This window comes from Mugil cephalus, chromosome 19 (genome assembly GCF_022458985.1).
Source record: "Mugil cephalus isolate CIBA_MC_2020 chromosome 19, CIBA_Mcephalus_1.1, whole genome shotgun sequence".
In the NCBI taxonomy this organism is placed as follows: domain Eukaryota; kingdom Metazoa; phylum Chordata; class Actinopteri; order Mugiliformes; family Mugilidae; genus Mugil; species Mugil cephalus.
The window spans coordinates 7,140,347-7,157,840 of NC_061788.1; the positions used below are offsets into that span (position 1 = coordinate 7,140,347).

The 17,494-nt window shown below is 40.3% G+C and overlaps 1 protein-coding gene across 6 annotated transcripts; it reads left to right on the plus strand.

Annotated features, from left to right (window-relative positions):
- The first annotated feature begins 1,614 nt into the window (after positions 1 to 1,614).
- Positions 1,615 to 16,771, plus strand: st8sia5 (ST8 alpha-N-acetyl-neuraminide alpha-2,8-sialyltransferase 5). 6 transcript variants are annotated; one of them, XM_047569174.1, is made up of 9 exons: positions 1,615 to 2,282; positions 5,840 to 5,947; positions 6,353 to 6,448; positions 9,881 to 9,973; positions 12,419 to 12,580; positions 12,897 to 13,041; positions 13,197 to 13,309; positions 14,382 to 14,474; positions 14,589 to 16,771. In XM_047569174.1, the coding sequence occupies exons 1-9, from the start codon at positions 2,137 to 2,139 to the stop codon at positions 15,049 to 15,051; spliced, it is 1,419 nt and encodes a 472-aa protein (XP_047425130.1). In that variant the 5' UTR covers positions 1,615 to 2,136; the 3' UTR covers positions 15,052 to 16,771. The 6 variants fall into 6 exon arrangements, with proteins under 6 accessions (XP_047425130.1, XP_047425134.1, XP_047425131.1 ...); XM_047569175.1 differs by having other exon boundaries at positions 1,617 to 2,282; positions 12,494 to 12,580; XM_047569176.1 differs by lacking the exon at positions 6,353 to 6,448 and having other exon boundaries at positions 1,617 to 2,282.
- Positions 16,772 to 17,494: the final 723 nt, after the last annotated feature.

The window sequence follows — 17,494 nt, forward strand, 5'->3', positions numbered from 1 at the left end:
ATGCTTTTTTTGAGTTAAGCGTCTGTCAAACGTAAATAATTCATTTTTAGAGGCCTATTTATTTCCATATAATCAAGTTTGTTGTGTCTGGAAAATCATCACCTTCCTAAAATAATGGCATAAGTCGTTTTTGACAAAATGTTTTTTAATAGTAAATGTCATATATTTAATATTCGTTCAGTTTCAGTTTCGTTCAGTCCCGAAACACAAGTGCGTCCTTATTTTACAACATCTAAACAACATAACCTTTTTACCTACACAAGGATGTTTAGTATATATTCAGGCAAACAAATTGTAACAAAGTAAACAAAAATTATGAAAAATACTATATGCATTTATGTACACAAATACAAATGTCTGGGTATTTAGAGCAGTAGTAAGTAGTAGTTGCAGTAGCAATAGTATTGTTGTTGGCTGTGTAAACAGTTTACTCCATCACTCTAGAAGGATCTGTTGATTTATAATCAAAATTATTCATAAGAATATGATCCACATTTTTTTTTTTTTTTTTTATTGCCTTGCTATAAGTTCTGAGTAGTGGCAAAAAGAATAACACAGTTGGTATGCAAAAACATGAGTCTTTTGCATGGATATCTGCAAGTCTGTAAGTCATCATCCTTTGTATCAAGACCACCAATCAGAATCTCTTTCATGCTTTTTGGGGGAGATAAACTGGGCAAGTGGACGGACCCCGAGGGCAGACGTAGATCAGACTCGAGCTGGAGGGTCTACACGTCCCATCTGTCTTGGCTGGAAGTATCCCAAGGCCTGCAGGCTTCCAAGGGGGTCGTCCGGGGATCTCTCCACTGGCACCATGAGCTGAACCCAGATAGAGAAAAAGAAATATGTCACATGTAATGTTTCCATCTAAAATTAACAGTGTTTCCGGTATCTATTGGGTCAAGAAACAAAATATACTCAAGTTCAACTATAATTGTGTTGAAAAGTGGATTAATGCACCAAACTGAGTCAGTTTGGCTTTCGAAAGGACAGTTCAAAAAACGCTGATGCTTGTAAAAGTTTTGATTGGTAGCCTAATCAACCCAAACTGTACCAGATGGGCTGTGATGATATGATCTAAAAATAATAGTAATTTTCTCTATTGCTCAGAGAGACCTTTTTTTTCAGACTTACAGACAGAATTCAGACTTAATAGGTTTTAAAGTAAAGTTTAATTTCAGCCACTGAAAAAAAAAACAAAAAAAACCCAAAACAAATACAGTAAGTTAAGCTACGAGAAAGACCTGAACAAAATTAACTTTTAAGATGTCATGCTAAAATATAAAACTAATTAGAACCAGTGGTTATAATAAAACATGAACCAGCTCATTAGCATCATGCTAAAATCATATCAAATACTGACAGTTACGTTTTCAATCCAAAATGGTGCACGCTTTACGGTTCAGTGGCAGACTTCAGTAAGTTTTGCAAGCTCACTGAGGCCAGGTGAACTCGGCTCGACTGTAGATGCTGCTGGTGCGCGGATGCATCCTTGAAAGGCGGACCATGACCTTGGGTTTTGGCTGAGTAAGAAGCATCTGAATGAAACGCTGCGCGCCCCCGGCTGCCAGGCTGAGAAAAGGCGCATCCTCCTCCTTTTGCATTTCGGTCACGCAGCTTTGCTCAGATTTGAGATGAAGCATGAGGGATGTGTTTTTCATCCCGTCCAGCTGCAGTCAATAATTTAACGGGATAAATCGCGCTTAGCATCGGTGCCTTTGCTTTATCTGATTTATCGTTTCAGGATTATTCTTGGTTTATAGCGTTGTAAGCGCGTACATTTGGACAGTCTGCGATGTCCGCATCCGAGCGAGCTGCAGCACCTTGTTTAGGCGATTAGGCAGAAATTCTCTAGGGACCTTTCGTGTTTTTATACCCATCCGTTTGCAAAAAAAAATATATATAGGAACATCGAAATTATATTGGAATTGGACGCTGTGCCATTAGTGGTTCAGATCACACCGCGTAAATTGTGATGCTTATCATCCGCAACGAATGATGATGTGGACAGATAGGAGGAAAATAACATAGGAAGGTGGCGGAAAATGTCCAGTCCAGCGGGAACAAAGCACCTGCGAACCTGGTCCTGAATGCAGTGGAGAGAGACACCTAACCGGGTGTCACCGCCAGCCCTGGATGCTGCGCCGAAGAATAGGATACGCCGACCCGTCGTCGGGTAAAGATATACTCGGCAATAGGTCTCTTTGTTTCATATTTATTTGCGCATTTGGACTCGTCACACTTTTGCAACAGATTCTCTATGGAAAAAATTACATTAAGAGGTAAGTGTGGATACTTTCTCCTTGGTCGTCAGATAATTAGATCACAGGCCCGCCTGTTTATAACACAGATTTACGCACTGTAAGGCTAATGAAAAAGCATGCATCCATAGCCACTTTGACTTAGAGTTAATGTCTGATTGATAGAAAAAAAAGGTAAAACATGAATGATAAGCTGACTATGTTTTTTCGTGCATATGGGAGCAATCTGGATACATGTGGGGACGCATGGGGAAAACAAGCTTAAGTGTCTGGAAAGAACAATAGCAATTAACCATCCATCTTTTTTTCCCAGTGGCATAGAAACAGTTTCCATTGGATTTGTTTTGATATTTTTCTGAAAATGAAGCATCACATTCATACCATACACAGTGCTTCGGCTGTGTATGGTAATGTTTTCCCTTTCTTTTCCCAAAGATCTTTATTTGATTTTCTGTTTCAGCCTTCTTGACTGGTGGTAGCCTACATCTAACAGAGGCATCAGATTATCATATGTACGCTACTGCAGCTGATGATGATAGCAACATGTTACAGATGATGTGTATTTCTTACTGGTCCCTGATAAATAAATCATTCTCACCATGTGTGCACTTAGCACAGAAGCAGCCACTGCAGTGCCAGGTCTTATAATAGCTCTGCAACAGTATTTTAGCTCCCTGACACTGGAACCTGGTTGGCAGTCTACCGCAAACCCATTTGAAGACCCATTACCAAATTGCAGGCCACTTTTCTTTCTTCCTGAGCGAAATTCATAACGAGACGAGCAGATGCTGAGAAAACTGGGATGTTTGATCTCTAGGTGGTTTGAAAAAAAAAATCTCACGAAGAACACGAAATCTCACCTGGAAATGTTTTTCCCCCCACCTCCAGATATTGTATAGTCAGCACATGTATGCTTACCTGAAAGCAAACATACATGTGCTGCAGTCTGAAAGCTCCCCCACAGCTAACCCCTCCCCTGCCACCCTGCTGGGCTGGTGTAAAAATGCTCAGTGTGGATTCATGGCATCCTGACTTCTGCAGTGAGATGCATGAATCCAAACCTGACCCACACGCCTCCCTTCGCCCTCACTTTGCTCCTAGCCCTCAGCCTAGGAGAGAGAGGAGGGGGGGGGGAACAAGCCACACAACAGATATCAGTGGGCTCAGCGGCGGCCATTTTGCTACAGTCTGTCTGCGCGCACACCTCAGTGCAAGTGGGGGAGACGGAGGCAGCCAGAAGGGAGTGTTAAAACGAGTGTGTTTGCATGTGTGTGTGAGTGTGTGAAAATCAATTGAGGGAGAGGGAAACGAGAGGGAAGACGTCATCTTATCACATCTCCCCAACAGTCACAAGTCCACATGGGTACGACCACACCCAGTCTCTTCCCCTGCTAATCCCAGACCTGAGAACACGCGGGGCAGGATGTTTCTTGTGCATTTCACAGCGTTCATATATTATTTAACAGCTATATAAATGAATCGGGGCATCCAGGCTAAAACGGCCGCAGAGGAGACATTCGGGATAAAGTTGTGCCGAGAGAGTAGGATTGTAAAATGGCAGCGCAGATTGGAAAGGGGGAGCTTATTAAATGGCGAGGCAAAGTTCTGGGAGGGATTAACTATGTGACTTGAAGAAAAGCGACCTGTTCAGCCAGTTATTGCTTTGATTAATCATTAAATCTCAAGAATAAAAGGTGAGAAAACTTTAAACGAACCTTTCTTGGTGCATTATGGAGGTTGGCTATTCACGTTACATAATTATGATTTGAATACGCATGAATACACTTGGTTCTAGCAGCTAGTCCCAGCATTTATAACGAGTTAAAACTGAATACAGACAGGAAATAAAGCAATTAGAGGAGAGACCAAATCCCCAATTTCCCTTTTGCACAAACATCCTAATGGTGGTCTGGATCAATACTCCCATCCTTTCATCAGACAAAGAATCTAGTACTATATAAGTCCTTCCTATGTTTCAGTGCCATGCGTGCCTGAGGGAAGAAGCGGAGCACATTAGTGCTGTAGAGTAACTTGCTCTTGTTGTTTGTCTACTAATGCTTAAGATTACTGTCTGGACTGCGCTCATAATTGAGTCAGCAAGAGACAAATGGACTCCTAGCGTTTGAATACAACACATTAAATTGGTCCGCAAGCCAGAAGTCATCACGTAGGATTGAGCGTTCATTTTTGTGGAAAATACCAATCTGTACTGATTACTTTAAATCAAACCGCATTAGGCAACAGTGTTAGATAATAAATACTTCTGCATTGATTAGCCTTTGTCTTACTTTGTGTGAACGTCCTAAAAGGCGCTGATTTTACTGTGTTCAGTTCTGCAGCTGGTTGGAGTGTGATGGAGATGTTGAAGTGCCACTCAGAGAAGCAAAAGACCGGTGCTGAAAGCTTGATCACATAATGCACCCAGAAAGGCTCCCCGGGTTCAATTTCCCTGCTGAAATTAGCTCAACACCCACAGAGCACTTACAGAAATGATTCACGCGCTCTAATACTTGCATAATAATCAGCCACAGAATGGGAGGGGGAAGTTGCACCTCCACTGATGTTGGGACGCTGTAATGTGTCGGTCAAACCTTTTGAAAATGACAAAACCGATTCACTTAAAGCCTTTTCTTTGCCACGGAGCAATGTTTATTCAGAACCATGTCCCACACTGAGCGCTGAAGACTAAAGCGGTGAGCTGTTTCACACAATTAGAGATCTTTGAACAAAAGTTGGCCTCACTATTAAAGACATACATCTTCAACTGGAGCCAGTTGTCGTTTGTCTGAAGGCCACAAAGAAGCAGGGGAACTCTTTTACAAAATTCAGAAGAAACGTCAAGCAGAACCCAGGGGGGGTTGGAATTTCTTTGGTTGATTAGACATTTTTATGTATTTTTTTAAATTTTCCTCCACAAATTTATTGTATATATACAATATACATTTAAATGCACATTAACAAGAATCCAACATATTTTAGTAGTAAAGGCATAAAGGATAGCTTAATATTGAATGCAAAATGATAATAATAATAATGTAGGTAGGGGGTCTGACTGAACTTTCAGATGCTGAATGTGGTTTTGTTGACAGTAATATCTGGCTGCAACCAAGGTTTAACTTGGCATCTTTAAATCCGCTACAGTACGGCCTGTTTTGGCAAACGTTTTGGCACCTCTTGCATCGAAGTGATTCCACATTCACAGCAAATTGCCTCCAATTATCGCCACCCCTCACTTAAATCACTGTGACTTTAATGCATTGACTTACAGGTCTTAACACTTGTGCGAGCCAGTATTGCAGATTGGTTGTTTGAATTACATTCAGAGCAGTGGCAATCAGCCCAGCAGAACATAACTTAACCATCATTGAAACCACAGTGTCATCAGCTAAACACTCATAATAACCACGTTTGGTGCCCTCCCCCACTCCCCATCCCCTCCTCAATGTATATATGTGTGTGTGCGTGAGAGAACGCGAGAAGTCTCGTGAGTGAACACATGGGCTGCTTGCCAGTTTGTGCTTGACATTTGCAGATCGGGGACGACAAATCCCAAATAAACTGACTCATTTTCTTGCTAGTGCGCAACAGTTTAGCCGACTCAAAGGGGACGAGACAGGAAATTGGACGGGTCCCGTCAATTTCTCGGATGACGGATCCTTGAAGCCGGCCAGAAATGGAAGGAAAAGGTACCTTTCCAGCGTGACTGACAACACAGCACAACACCTCTGAAAAAAGACAGTGTGTGTGTGTGTGTGTGTGTGTGTGTGAGAGAGAGAGAGAGAGAGAGAGAGAGAAAAAGATAGAGTGAAAGAGAACACAAGTTTCAAATTGTTCATCATAGTGACGACCCAGCCCTGCATGTGTGGACTGGGCCACTGATACGTCCATGAGTCTCCTCAGATGCTGTAGAAAGTACACAAGCCGCAGCACATGTACACTTTCTTCTTATTATTATTCTATCTGTTTTGGGTTTTTGTTTTTTTTATTAATCTGCAGCTTTAGGAAGTTTAGCAGGGGGGTGGTGGTGGTGGTGGTGTCTCGAGACTACATCCCTTAATTAACTCTAACTTAACCTGTCTGCATGTTGACAGATGTTTCCGTCAGAATTTTCAGCCAGATTCACAGATCTCCGTAATAGTCACACCCTGCCTAGCCGATATTAAGAAGAAAAAAAAACGCGCTCAAAGGTAGGCCAGTTTGAAGGCATTTATTAGTACTTTTTTTCACAGAAACCCAAGAATGCCTCTTTCTCTTTTTTTATTAGTCTCAAAGGTATAAAAGCTCATGTTTTTTTCAGTGGTGGTCTGCACTTCCAGTTTGCTCTTGCATGTTGTCTGATCCCGTCCACCTCGACACCCCCGCCCCCCCCCCACCCCCCACCAGATCCGTTAAAACCCCATCCCCCCCGCCTCCAGAAGCTGGTTGAACCACGGTCTCCTGTTGATGTACTGGCTTCTCCTTGTACCTCTGTGTCCCATCCAGCACCCATCTCCAAACGCCTTGTCCTGCTCAACCTGTGTCTCATGTGTTGTGCACAGCTCTGTGTTTATGCCATGTACATAGTGTGGACACGTCTCTCCGCTCCCCCACTATCTCCCCTTCTCACATCTGCATTGTCTCTCTCTGCGACCTGGATTTCCCCCCTTCTCCTCCCCCCTTTTTTTTTACACTTTAATTTCCTTATTACAAGAAGACAGGAGTGAGCCAGATTTTCTCCCTCCAAGCTCCAAATCCTCATTTCACCAAAGTATATCCGTGCTAAAAATGCTGGTCGCTCTTACTCATCCCGGATTGGCTCTGGACCAGCATTGTACTGTTTATCTAAGATGCCATGAGAGACGAAATTCATCTCATTGGAGTGAATTATCGTCCTGCTTTGAGAACGGAACTGAGAACACTTGCAAAGGTTTCATCATCTTAGCTAAAACTAATCTCTCAGATTTGCTATGTGAGACAGACGCTCCTCTCAGTATAACCTCAGAAATACACTGCATCATCAGGTGGATGTAGACAACCAGTTTCATCGTTCCTTATTTGTACAGCTTCATCCCAGCATCTTGTTCCTTTGATGCATCCCTTTATTTTCATTCAGTTATTTTTTTTTAATTGCCATCATATCTTCTTCATCTCATTTACCTCCACAGCTACAGGTAATATGTTGGAGTTGTATCCATCCCTCAGAGCACCGCACTCCATGTAATACCTGACAAATTTACTAAATTTAGTTTAATAAATACACATTACATTTACCAGCCTAGTCCCCTTATGTTCGCTAATCACCTGACTTAAAATATACCACATACTGCACATTAGAGCGTTTCAAATTTCAGATAGTATATTTTTAAACCGATTACTGCATTAGCTCTGGTGCAACAGTGGCTGGTCCCCAACAAATGGATTATTGAGGCTGCCAGAAAAAGACAAATACGTCAGTTTTGTGGCTCATTGCCCAAAACACAGCAGGAAAAATATGGCCCAGGGATAAAGACAGCAACCCTTTGGAGGTTGAAGCTATTTTACAACCGGATCATTTGGCTAATGTACAACTTTAATGTACTTTTTACACATTTAGCATCTATATTCATGTAAACTGTATGTGCATGCAATGTGAAAAAAAAGTATTCAAGGATGTTTTTTAAATGGACAACAAATACTTAATGCAATAAAATAATAAGATAGTACCAAGCATGCACATAAATAATGAATATTTCTCTTCTGTTTAGCTTTTATTTCAGTTTTTAGTCGTTCAGAAGCGAACGGATCGCTGGTGATCCGTTAAAGCTCGCGGTTTTTGAATTACCGTAACTCACAATCGTTTGTGCTATAGACACAATTCAAAGTGTGGCTGAACACTGGGAAGTTGTCTTGACGGCCTTCGTGACATCTCAAGGGTATAACCAATTTTGTTTTACCAACAAATATCTCCAAACAACTCACTCTTCCTGGGGTTACCCGGTTTTGCGTCGCTCCTCAAACTGGAGCCAATAGCAGCGGTGCGTCATCATTACCGTAATGGCAGCTTTTTTTCCCTACAAAGCGCAACTTCCCAGTGTTCAGTCACACTTTGAATTTCGTCCACTAGTAAATTACGGTAATTCGAATACAGAAAGCTTTTTTATCTGCTGCCAGATGTATTAACCAAAAAGGTTAATAACTTTTTTATGCAACTTGATCTAATATCTTTTAAACACCCAAGTTTGATTTTGTAAAAAAGTAAGTGAGAGATGGGTTTAAATCATATCGATATAAAATGGTAAAAACACTTTTTTGTAGCTTTTTAGCATCACGAAGCAGATTACACTTAAAATTATCTAAACCGTCACCAAAGCAATATTATTATTTACCTGTTGCCGAACAGTGGCCAAAAATGTGAATTTCAAGACAATCTAACATTGAATTTGATGTTATGTTTATGTGCGTCATGCTAAAATCTACACAAACCATCATAAGTAAGCTAGCAAACGAGAATTTATGTAAAACTATCTGACCTAAGGTTAAAAAAGCTAGGAATTTGAGGCTTCCTTCATTATGCAATACTCTCACAAGCAGAAATCAAGTCCAAATTTTAGCGTATACCACCTCCTAACCCAGTGATCGAGCCAAACCGCTTCATAAATGACCACCGCGTGACACGGTTGCACCACAGTGCACCGGTGGTTCCAATTCCGCCGTCGTCAGCCTCCATAACCACCTCCACGCCATCCCAGAGCACAGACGCACACAGATTTTAGACAGACTGCACTCTGGCTGCATGTGAATACAATGCTTTGCTGCAAGAAAAACAGACATCAGTGCACGGGTAAATGGTAATTTATTGAAGTGCACAACCAGCACAAATCCTTCCAGCCTTCTCTGCAGCAGTACTATCCAGCAATGCATCCACGTTTGTGTGCTTTTTTGGTTAGTGTTGCCATTTCAATGTAATAACTGCTTCATACGTGTTATAGATATGTATTTGCAGTTCAATCTGTAGTTGCAAAGATTTAAAAAATTCCAAAAATCTTGATCGTTGCCGCCTCCATGTTCTGATTATTTCTTTGCATGATGCACCAGTGTATGTGTTTATGTTGACAAAATATCAGTCAAAAATGTCCACTAGATGCTACACTTCTTTAGCCATCCAGTCCATCATTTAGCTCAGCGATGCACTGTAGTTAACGCACTTTCCCTTTTGAACTCTTTTCACTTTCTCTTCCAAGTTAAAATGCAGCATGCTTACTGTGTACGCACATTTTACGTTTAACACCAGTATTACACCATGTAAATTCTCATGATAACTAATTAAATTCAGTGTCACATTGGTTTAGACTAAGATGTAGCAGAATCTGGTGCAAGTGTCAAGAAAACAGTATGTTAATAATCCTGTTTGTGACGCCTTGAATCAGTTGCATCACTTCTGTCATTTGTCATTCCACAGTGCTCTATTGATACTGAAGTCAAAACATTAGACATTTTAAAGAAAATGTGATATCTTTTTCTTTATTGTTTAATTTTAATACACTGCTACACTTAGAATTTATATGCTCTGATTTGTCTAGATAAGTTGCTGTTGTTGACTGTGTTGATGCTCTTGTGTGTGAAGAGGTGTAGGCAGAGGATGACTGTGTTTATCCCTCCAGGTATCTGGAAAACTATGATGGCTCTTTTGACTACAACTCCACAACATGCAGGGAGCTCAGGCAGGAGATTATGGACGTCAAAGTCCTGACAATGTAAGTGTTTGCTTGTGCCATAGTCCTGAACTGGTGGTGGACCACTTTATTTAGAAATAAAATTTAATAGGTGGAGAGAAAATTCAATACCAGTTTATCAACTATGAAAACATAGGACTTAATTAATTAACCTCACGAGACCTTGTGTCTTCCTATGGGGACATTAAGTTTTAGGTTTTATTGCAACTTATTCTGCTTCATTTAAAGCCGCTGTCCTCTTTAGTGGACACTTTAGTCTGCCATCTAGTGGCAGCAAAGGGTCAATACACTAGTCGGTAAAAACATGATAGCGGGGCATTTCATCGGGTTCATTCTACAGACGATCCCATCAAATTCTATGGTTAAAACGTATTTATTCATCCTTGTTAACGTTTCTAGTTTGATATGAACTGCAAATTTACCAAATTTTATCAATAGCAAGGAGCTACAACCTCGCTAACTAGCAAGTACCCGTTTGAGGACGTTGGGACCTAATTGTTCACAATTCTGGTGTTGCCTAGCAATGTACAGGTATAAAAATAGTAAATAATAAAACAGTTTTATATTTTGTCACATATTGGTGACTTTATCATAATATAAATAATGAAATAATCCCAGTGTCCACCTATGAGGACATAGACTTTTCTACTACTTCCTGTTGAAAGATGATGCTTAATTTTTATATTTCTTATGCCATACTGATCCCAAATACCTTGGAGAAATTAAAATGCAGACCAAATGAAAGCTCAGGTCTCCGGAGGTTAAAGGTCTATTGAAAACAATATAATATGTGTACTGTATTTTACTGGACCAATCTCATTTACCTCCAGTGCAACATGAGGGTAAAATAGTATTAAAAAAACACAAAACAAATCTGTTTGTCAACCCAACATATGTACCTGTGTGAAACCCCAATAAAGGCGTGCTGCTCTGACAATAAAGCTACAGGCTTCTCAGGTTTTGACATCTGCAGCCTTTAAAATGTGCCTGTGGAAATTGTAAAATTCTTCTATGAGGCCATAAGATTGTCTTTAAATGTCCAAAAAGGACTAGGAGATAGACAACAAACTAAATGCTAACCTCAACACGTTAACACGGTGGTCTTCTGGTCTAGAAGCAAAGTACTGGACAACCGCAACATTTTTCCAGTGGGGAAACATGGTTGTTTGTTCCCACTCTGAAGACATTTCAGTCAACCTCACCGTAGTGCTTGATGCTAGATTACCATTGATTGATTGATCTTGTAGAGACCATGAAAGCCCGCACAGTTGTAAATAGTTATTTTGGTCTGGAGAAATGTAGTGAAGTGCCAAATGCTGCCATCCCTGGAGCACTGCCATACACTCAGTAAAAATCAAAAAACACAGAAATACACAGCATTGGTAGAGCCTAGAAATTAGTAGTTGAGCCAAATTGATAAATCGCATAAATTTGACAACTATTGAATGAAGTAACTTCGGTTGGTTGTTTCTTTTATTTATTATTATTAAGGAATTAAGTGGGAGAGACCATGTCAGCGATGCCAGACATACATTAACTACCATATTCGTACATTAATATCACTCTCTGTACGATCAATAATTCCAAAAATCCCATAATGTACAGTAATTTGACCCCTTCAATACATGGCAATTAGCAAACACAAACAGTGCTAACAGTTTATTTAAAGGTTAAACTGCTTTATAAGCTATTTGCTATCTGGTCTGTGGTAATATTTTTAATGTAGCACATGGTCCTGGGCAACAGCAAATTGGGTAATGGACGATATACAGGATAATTTTAAGCTTCTGGTACAAGAATTTTTACCAGAAGCTTAAAATTTCCTATCTGGCAACACTGGACAGCGTTGATTTAACATGGACCAAGTTGTCAACTAATGGTTCAAAAAAGCTGGAAGCCTGAAATAAAACAGAAGCGGAGGAGCCTTTAAATCTTTCAGAAGTAACATTCCCTTTACAGCCAACATTTTACAGCTGAGTTGTTGCACTAATCTTTTATTGTCAGTTTCACGGCAGCACACTATAAATAACACATTTTCACATTATGCTGCATATTATTGGCCAGATACGCCGAGGCAGCTACGCTAACAGCAATCCCAGAAGCATTTTCCCCCCTCTTGTGTGAACATTGTCCAGTGACCTTTTGCACGCATCCCTCTGGCCGTCCAACTCGCTCTCGACGAAGCGGCCTTGAGCCGCACCGGCTCTGGCAGAGAACAGCTGCTGTCACTCTGCCAGCCAGCGAACTAATGACCCAGGCCTTCTTCCCAGAACAAATCACGGCGCGCAATCATCTCAAAGGAGGTGTCATTTCAAGGACAGCTATTTGCGGACGTGCTCGCCGAGTCTTTCCGTTAACGATTCTAGATCCAGTGGCATCAGTAGGACTATCACAGAGTAACCGCTGCAGTTTCTTCCCCCTTGTTTGTCCTTTTTATGATGTCTCTTCAATTTACTACCCCTGTAGAAACATGGTTAATCGGAAAAAACATGGACAAGGGTATCGTTCCTCATACCACAAGTCTCTCTGCCTGTCTGCCAGGGTGAAAACCTCAGACCTGTTTGAGAGATGGCGAAACCTGCAGGTGTGTAAGTGGGAGCAGAACAAGGAGGAGAGCAGCAACTTCAAGTAAGCGTTACTCCTTATGAGCAGAAGAACTGTATGTCTGAATTCATTAATAAGCATATTTTAAGACTATGCATATTTTGTATTTCTAGTCCCCATTTTGGAACTACTTCTTTAGACTTTAGAGTCATCAGCTTCTAATTTTCCTTTAAAACTGAATTACACCAATGTTTTAGAAGATCACAAAAATGCATGCACTATAGCATTTTTATAACTCTAGCTTGGGCCACAGGACACACAGGTCAAGTTTGTGTCTGAATACTGTCAAGCATTTGTGATTCAACGCTAAGTTCCACCTTTCTTTGGTGTCCACCTGAAGGATGTCTCTGTCTCGATGCTGCAATGCTCCTTCCTTTCTGTTCACCACCAAGAGGAATACGCCTGCAGGGACCAAGCTGAGGTACGAGGTGGACACCAGTGGTATCCTTCCCATCACCACCGAGGTCTTTAAGATGTTCCCAGATGTGAGTTTGTCACCTTTGTCTCTTTACTGTTTTATTCAACCACTGGCATGACATTTTTTAAACCCGGCGATGAGATCGGTTTGATTTCAAAATCCCTGCTGTGCTGCGCTGTGCTGTGCCTGACATTAACGCACCATGTGTCTGCTTTTATTCAGGACATGCCGTACTCCAAACTGCAGTACAAGAAATGTGCTGTCATTGGAAACGGCGGCATCATCAAGAACAGCAAATGTGGGAAGGAAATTGACTCGGCAGATTTCGTTTTCAGGTATACAGCACATTATCCTGCAATCTTTTTGTGCTGAATTCATATGGTTATAATAACATACTGGTGGTGTACACAGATATGAACATGCATGCAGCGGCACCCTGGGCGAGATTACCTACTCCACCACCATCTTGTTTCACAGCGCCTTAGCGCAGCAGCACTCTCTCTGCTGCTGCCAATTACCCAATATTGTCATATAATAGGCCAATATAAATAAATAAAACAGACCTGGTGTCAGATACAAATTTATCGATGGGCATTGCAGAGATCTACCGTGATTTTTACACCAAGTGTTGGAAAACACACATTTCTACTATGTGCTTTCAGTTTAACCTTTTGATGCACTAAGAAGTGTACCTTACTGTCTACAGTAAGACATAGATGCATATTTTATTGCTAGAATTTTAGTAAACATAATGTAAATCGTTGAAATAGATAGCTTTTTCATGGATTGATGGTCGACAGGTTAGCTAACAGTTGCTAATGGAGAAAGAACTAGCTAAAATATATTGATAAACAGCTCCCTTTTTGGAAAAATTAGGTAAATGAAACTGTTGTAAATGTTTTATCAAATGAAAACGTTTTTAAGGATGATTTATAATTCAGTAAGTAAATAATAAATTATTATTATTTACACTGGCCTTCATAAAAATGGGTTAAGCTGTAAAGCAAGGCATGCTAACGTTCGCATCTTACATAACAGCAGCTCTAAATCACTGTATAATCATGACCTCGCACTTCAGTTGTAGTAATTTTGGTTTTGGAATGACTAATAATACAAATCGCCCTCTTAAAACACATACTGTATGCTTTAAACCTTTTAGCTGAAACTGCAGCTCTGTGCACACAGCTTAAAAGAGGCATGTCAAGCTGCGTTTGCTAATCCATTAATTGGATAATTTCTTCTCTTTTGCACAATTTTAGCTTTGAGTTGTGTTAAATTTACTGTCAAAGTTGAACTCCTGATCACAATAATTATTGTTCAACTTCAAATTCATAATATTCCACCAGGATTTGTGTCAGGTGAAAAGTAAAATAAATAAAAATTTGACTTTTGTTCTGTTTTTTGCAGATGCAACATACCGCCTATTAATGAGAAGTACTCAGCAGACGTGGGAACTAAAACAGATCTGGTGACAATAAACCCAAGCATCATTACTGAGAGGTACTGTAAATATGGTCTGAGACAGAGAGGTTGTATCCCTTTCTCGTTTGGTCTGCTGCCGCCTGTAGTCCTCCTCTGTTCTGGCTTTTGTCATACGTTTCAATTTCTCCGCAGATTCCAGAAGCTAGAGAAGTGGCGGCGGCCGTTTTACGAAGTCCTGCAGAACTACGAGAACTCCTCAGTGGTGCTACCCGCCTTCTACAACACCCGCAACACCGACGTATCTTTCAGAGTCAAGTACATGCTGGACGACTTCGACTCCCAGAGAGGCGTGTTCTTCTTCCACCCGCAGTACCTGCTGAACGTGCAGCGTTTCTGGGCGGTGCAGGGCGTCCGGGCCAAGCGGCTCAGCAGCGGCCTGATGCTGGTGACGGCCGCCTTAGAGATGTGCGAGGAGGTCCACCTCTACGGCTTCTGGGCGTTTCCCATGAACCCCTCTGGCGTCTTCATCACTCACCACTACTACGACAACATCAAGCCACGGCCCGGCTTTCACGCAATGCCCCATGAAATTTTCAACTTCATCCACATGCACTCGCGGGGTATCCTTAACGTCCACACGGGGCAGTGCACGTGATTCCTCAATCCTCTGCTTTAAAGTGTGAGCTCCAAATTTTCTTTTAATTTTTTTTTTTTTAAGCACCAGTTTTATTTCAGTTTGCCATTTCTTCCCTAGTTACACGGAAAGTTAGCTTTAGTAGCACACATTTGTTGCTGTTATTAATTCAACGACATTGCTTTCCGACATGTACCTTAAGTTCGTTACCAATCAAATTGCTATGGTTATGTCTGACCGTAGGATGCTTGTTTTTAATGTGAAAAGTGGTCTTCATAGTGATGTTGTTTCCGTGAAGTTTTCTAGTGGCTCTGCTGTACAGAGGTGTTGTTTTCTACTCAGTCGCACAGATATCTAGGCTGAAACGGGGCTGCAGTGGGTGTCTTTGTGCCCCCTCACTCCTCCTCTCTTCTTCTTCCTTTATATCTCAAACACTCTGTGGGTGTGGCAGCTTTTAATAGTTGTGAAAAAACAAAGCCTGAACCTTGAATATTAAGCAAACACTTAAAAGACAACACGAAAAAAAAAAGGATAAAATTGTAACAACCAATTATCTACTTTTGTAATCTACTGTATTTCCTATTCACTGGATTTATTGGGTGAGAAGAAAAAAAAAATGAAATGGCCAGTTTTCAACGGCCTACTTTCTCCCATTTAAAAATGATCCTTTTTGGTGAAGAATTTTCTTTTTCTGCTTGTCATGATTTTGGACAAAAGCCTGATAAATATTTTACAATGACCCAGTCTCAAACAAAACTTCCAAGCTCATCCAATTTGTACAGCAACACAGCACTGTTGAGCAACTCAGTCTCTCACTGTCATTCATGTCTTAAGCCATATTGCCTTATGAGGTATCAAACTCCTCTGTATGATATGCAATGCACCCATGTGTTTTGCTTATCTACAAGTACATTAACATCAAACTAACAATCTTGGTTTGTCTCTTGAATTAAAGGATGTTTAACACTTGCTAAGGTATAGAAATTAATGTGCAGTTCTCAGCTTGTATTCTATTGGACTTACTCCCTGTAAACTCCATGCATAACTATGTAATGCTCTGCATGACTTTAATCTATACTTGGCTTTGTGTGTGCCTGCTTCAATGATCACTGAAATATGTTTACACGTAAGCCTCTACCGCGACCTCTAGATCGCGGCGCTTTTGAAGATGTACACACGAACCTTTTCACGGAAAGATAAATGTATAATGTGGCTCTCATTGATTATGGATGCAAGAATGAAGATGGTTGCTGCCCCCTGTGTGAGATGCTACGACACATTTGTTACTTCTGTTTTATTTCACCTTCGACGTTGAGCTGTGAACGTTCAGTTTGCACTCGTGACAGCATCGTGCATTAAATTTCACTGGAAAAGCTGTTGATTTAGTTTTGTACAATGCAAACTTTTTTAAGACACTGTAAATGAATTTAGCCACTGCTATGTTTGCGCTCTGCCGCACACTTTCCCAATATTTTATTTTGTACTTGAAGGATGTGTTGCTATGAATCTGTTGTTTCTGTCATCATCTATTAGTTCAGCAAATGTGTACACCAAAAATGTTTGACCTAACCACTAAATTAGAAAGTAAAAGTTGTACAGTCACAGTTGACAGTGGAAATGGAGGGGAACTGGTCCGTGTAGTGAACGAAGTAACACTGTATAAAACACAGTGTTTCTTAACTGACTCTGGATCATTCTTTTTACTGGTACTGTGTTTGTAAATAAACTTATTTGGATTTTCTCACTTGTCTGTTTGTGGATATTTATTAATATAAGTGGGAACTACGCTGTGGCATGTATATGATAAAAGATAATATTAGGCGTTAATACGTTAACTGCATTGATTTTTAGCCTACTCATAGCACGGAAAAGCCACTTTTAGCTTAACCAATGAAAAATAGTGGTAAAAAGTAAGATAGCTATAAAACTGCATTAAAATGAAGTAAAGCAATGTAATCTAATCAATCATCTAATCTACGGTAATGGCAAAAAACACTGATAGCTAAAAGTTTAACATGATAAACTGTTGCTAGACTAGTTAGCTAAAAAGTTGCTAATGGATGAGGAGCTACCTAAAATGACTATAAATAACTAGGTAAATAATGCTTAAATCCTTCAAATAGATAGCGAACTCAACTGACAATATAAATAAAGAGTTTAAAATGTTTAAAACTAGCAAAAAGTTTTACACGATTAACAGTAAGCAACTGTTGGTTAGCTAACAGCTGCTAATGGAAAAGGAGATACCTGAAATGTATGGATAAACGCATTCCTTATGCTTTAGTTTAAAGTAACCAATTGATAAATTATCATGTAATTAGGTACGTAATATTTAAATAATTTAGACAGATTGCTAGCCCAACAAGTTTAGATTGTTAGCTATCAAAAGTTATGTGGAGCAGTTGATGCTATTCATAGCTAAAACCTGTGGATAAACAACAGTTAAAAGTACATACAAATGTTG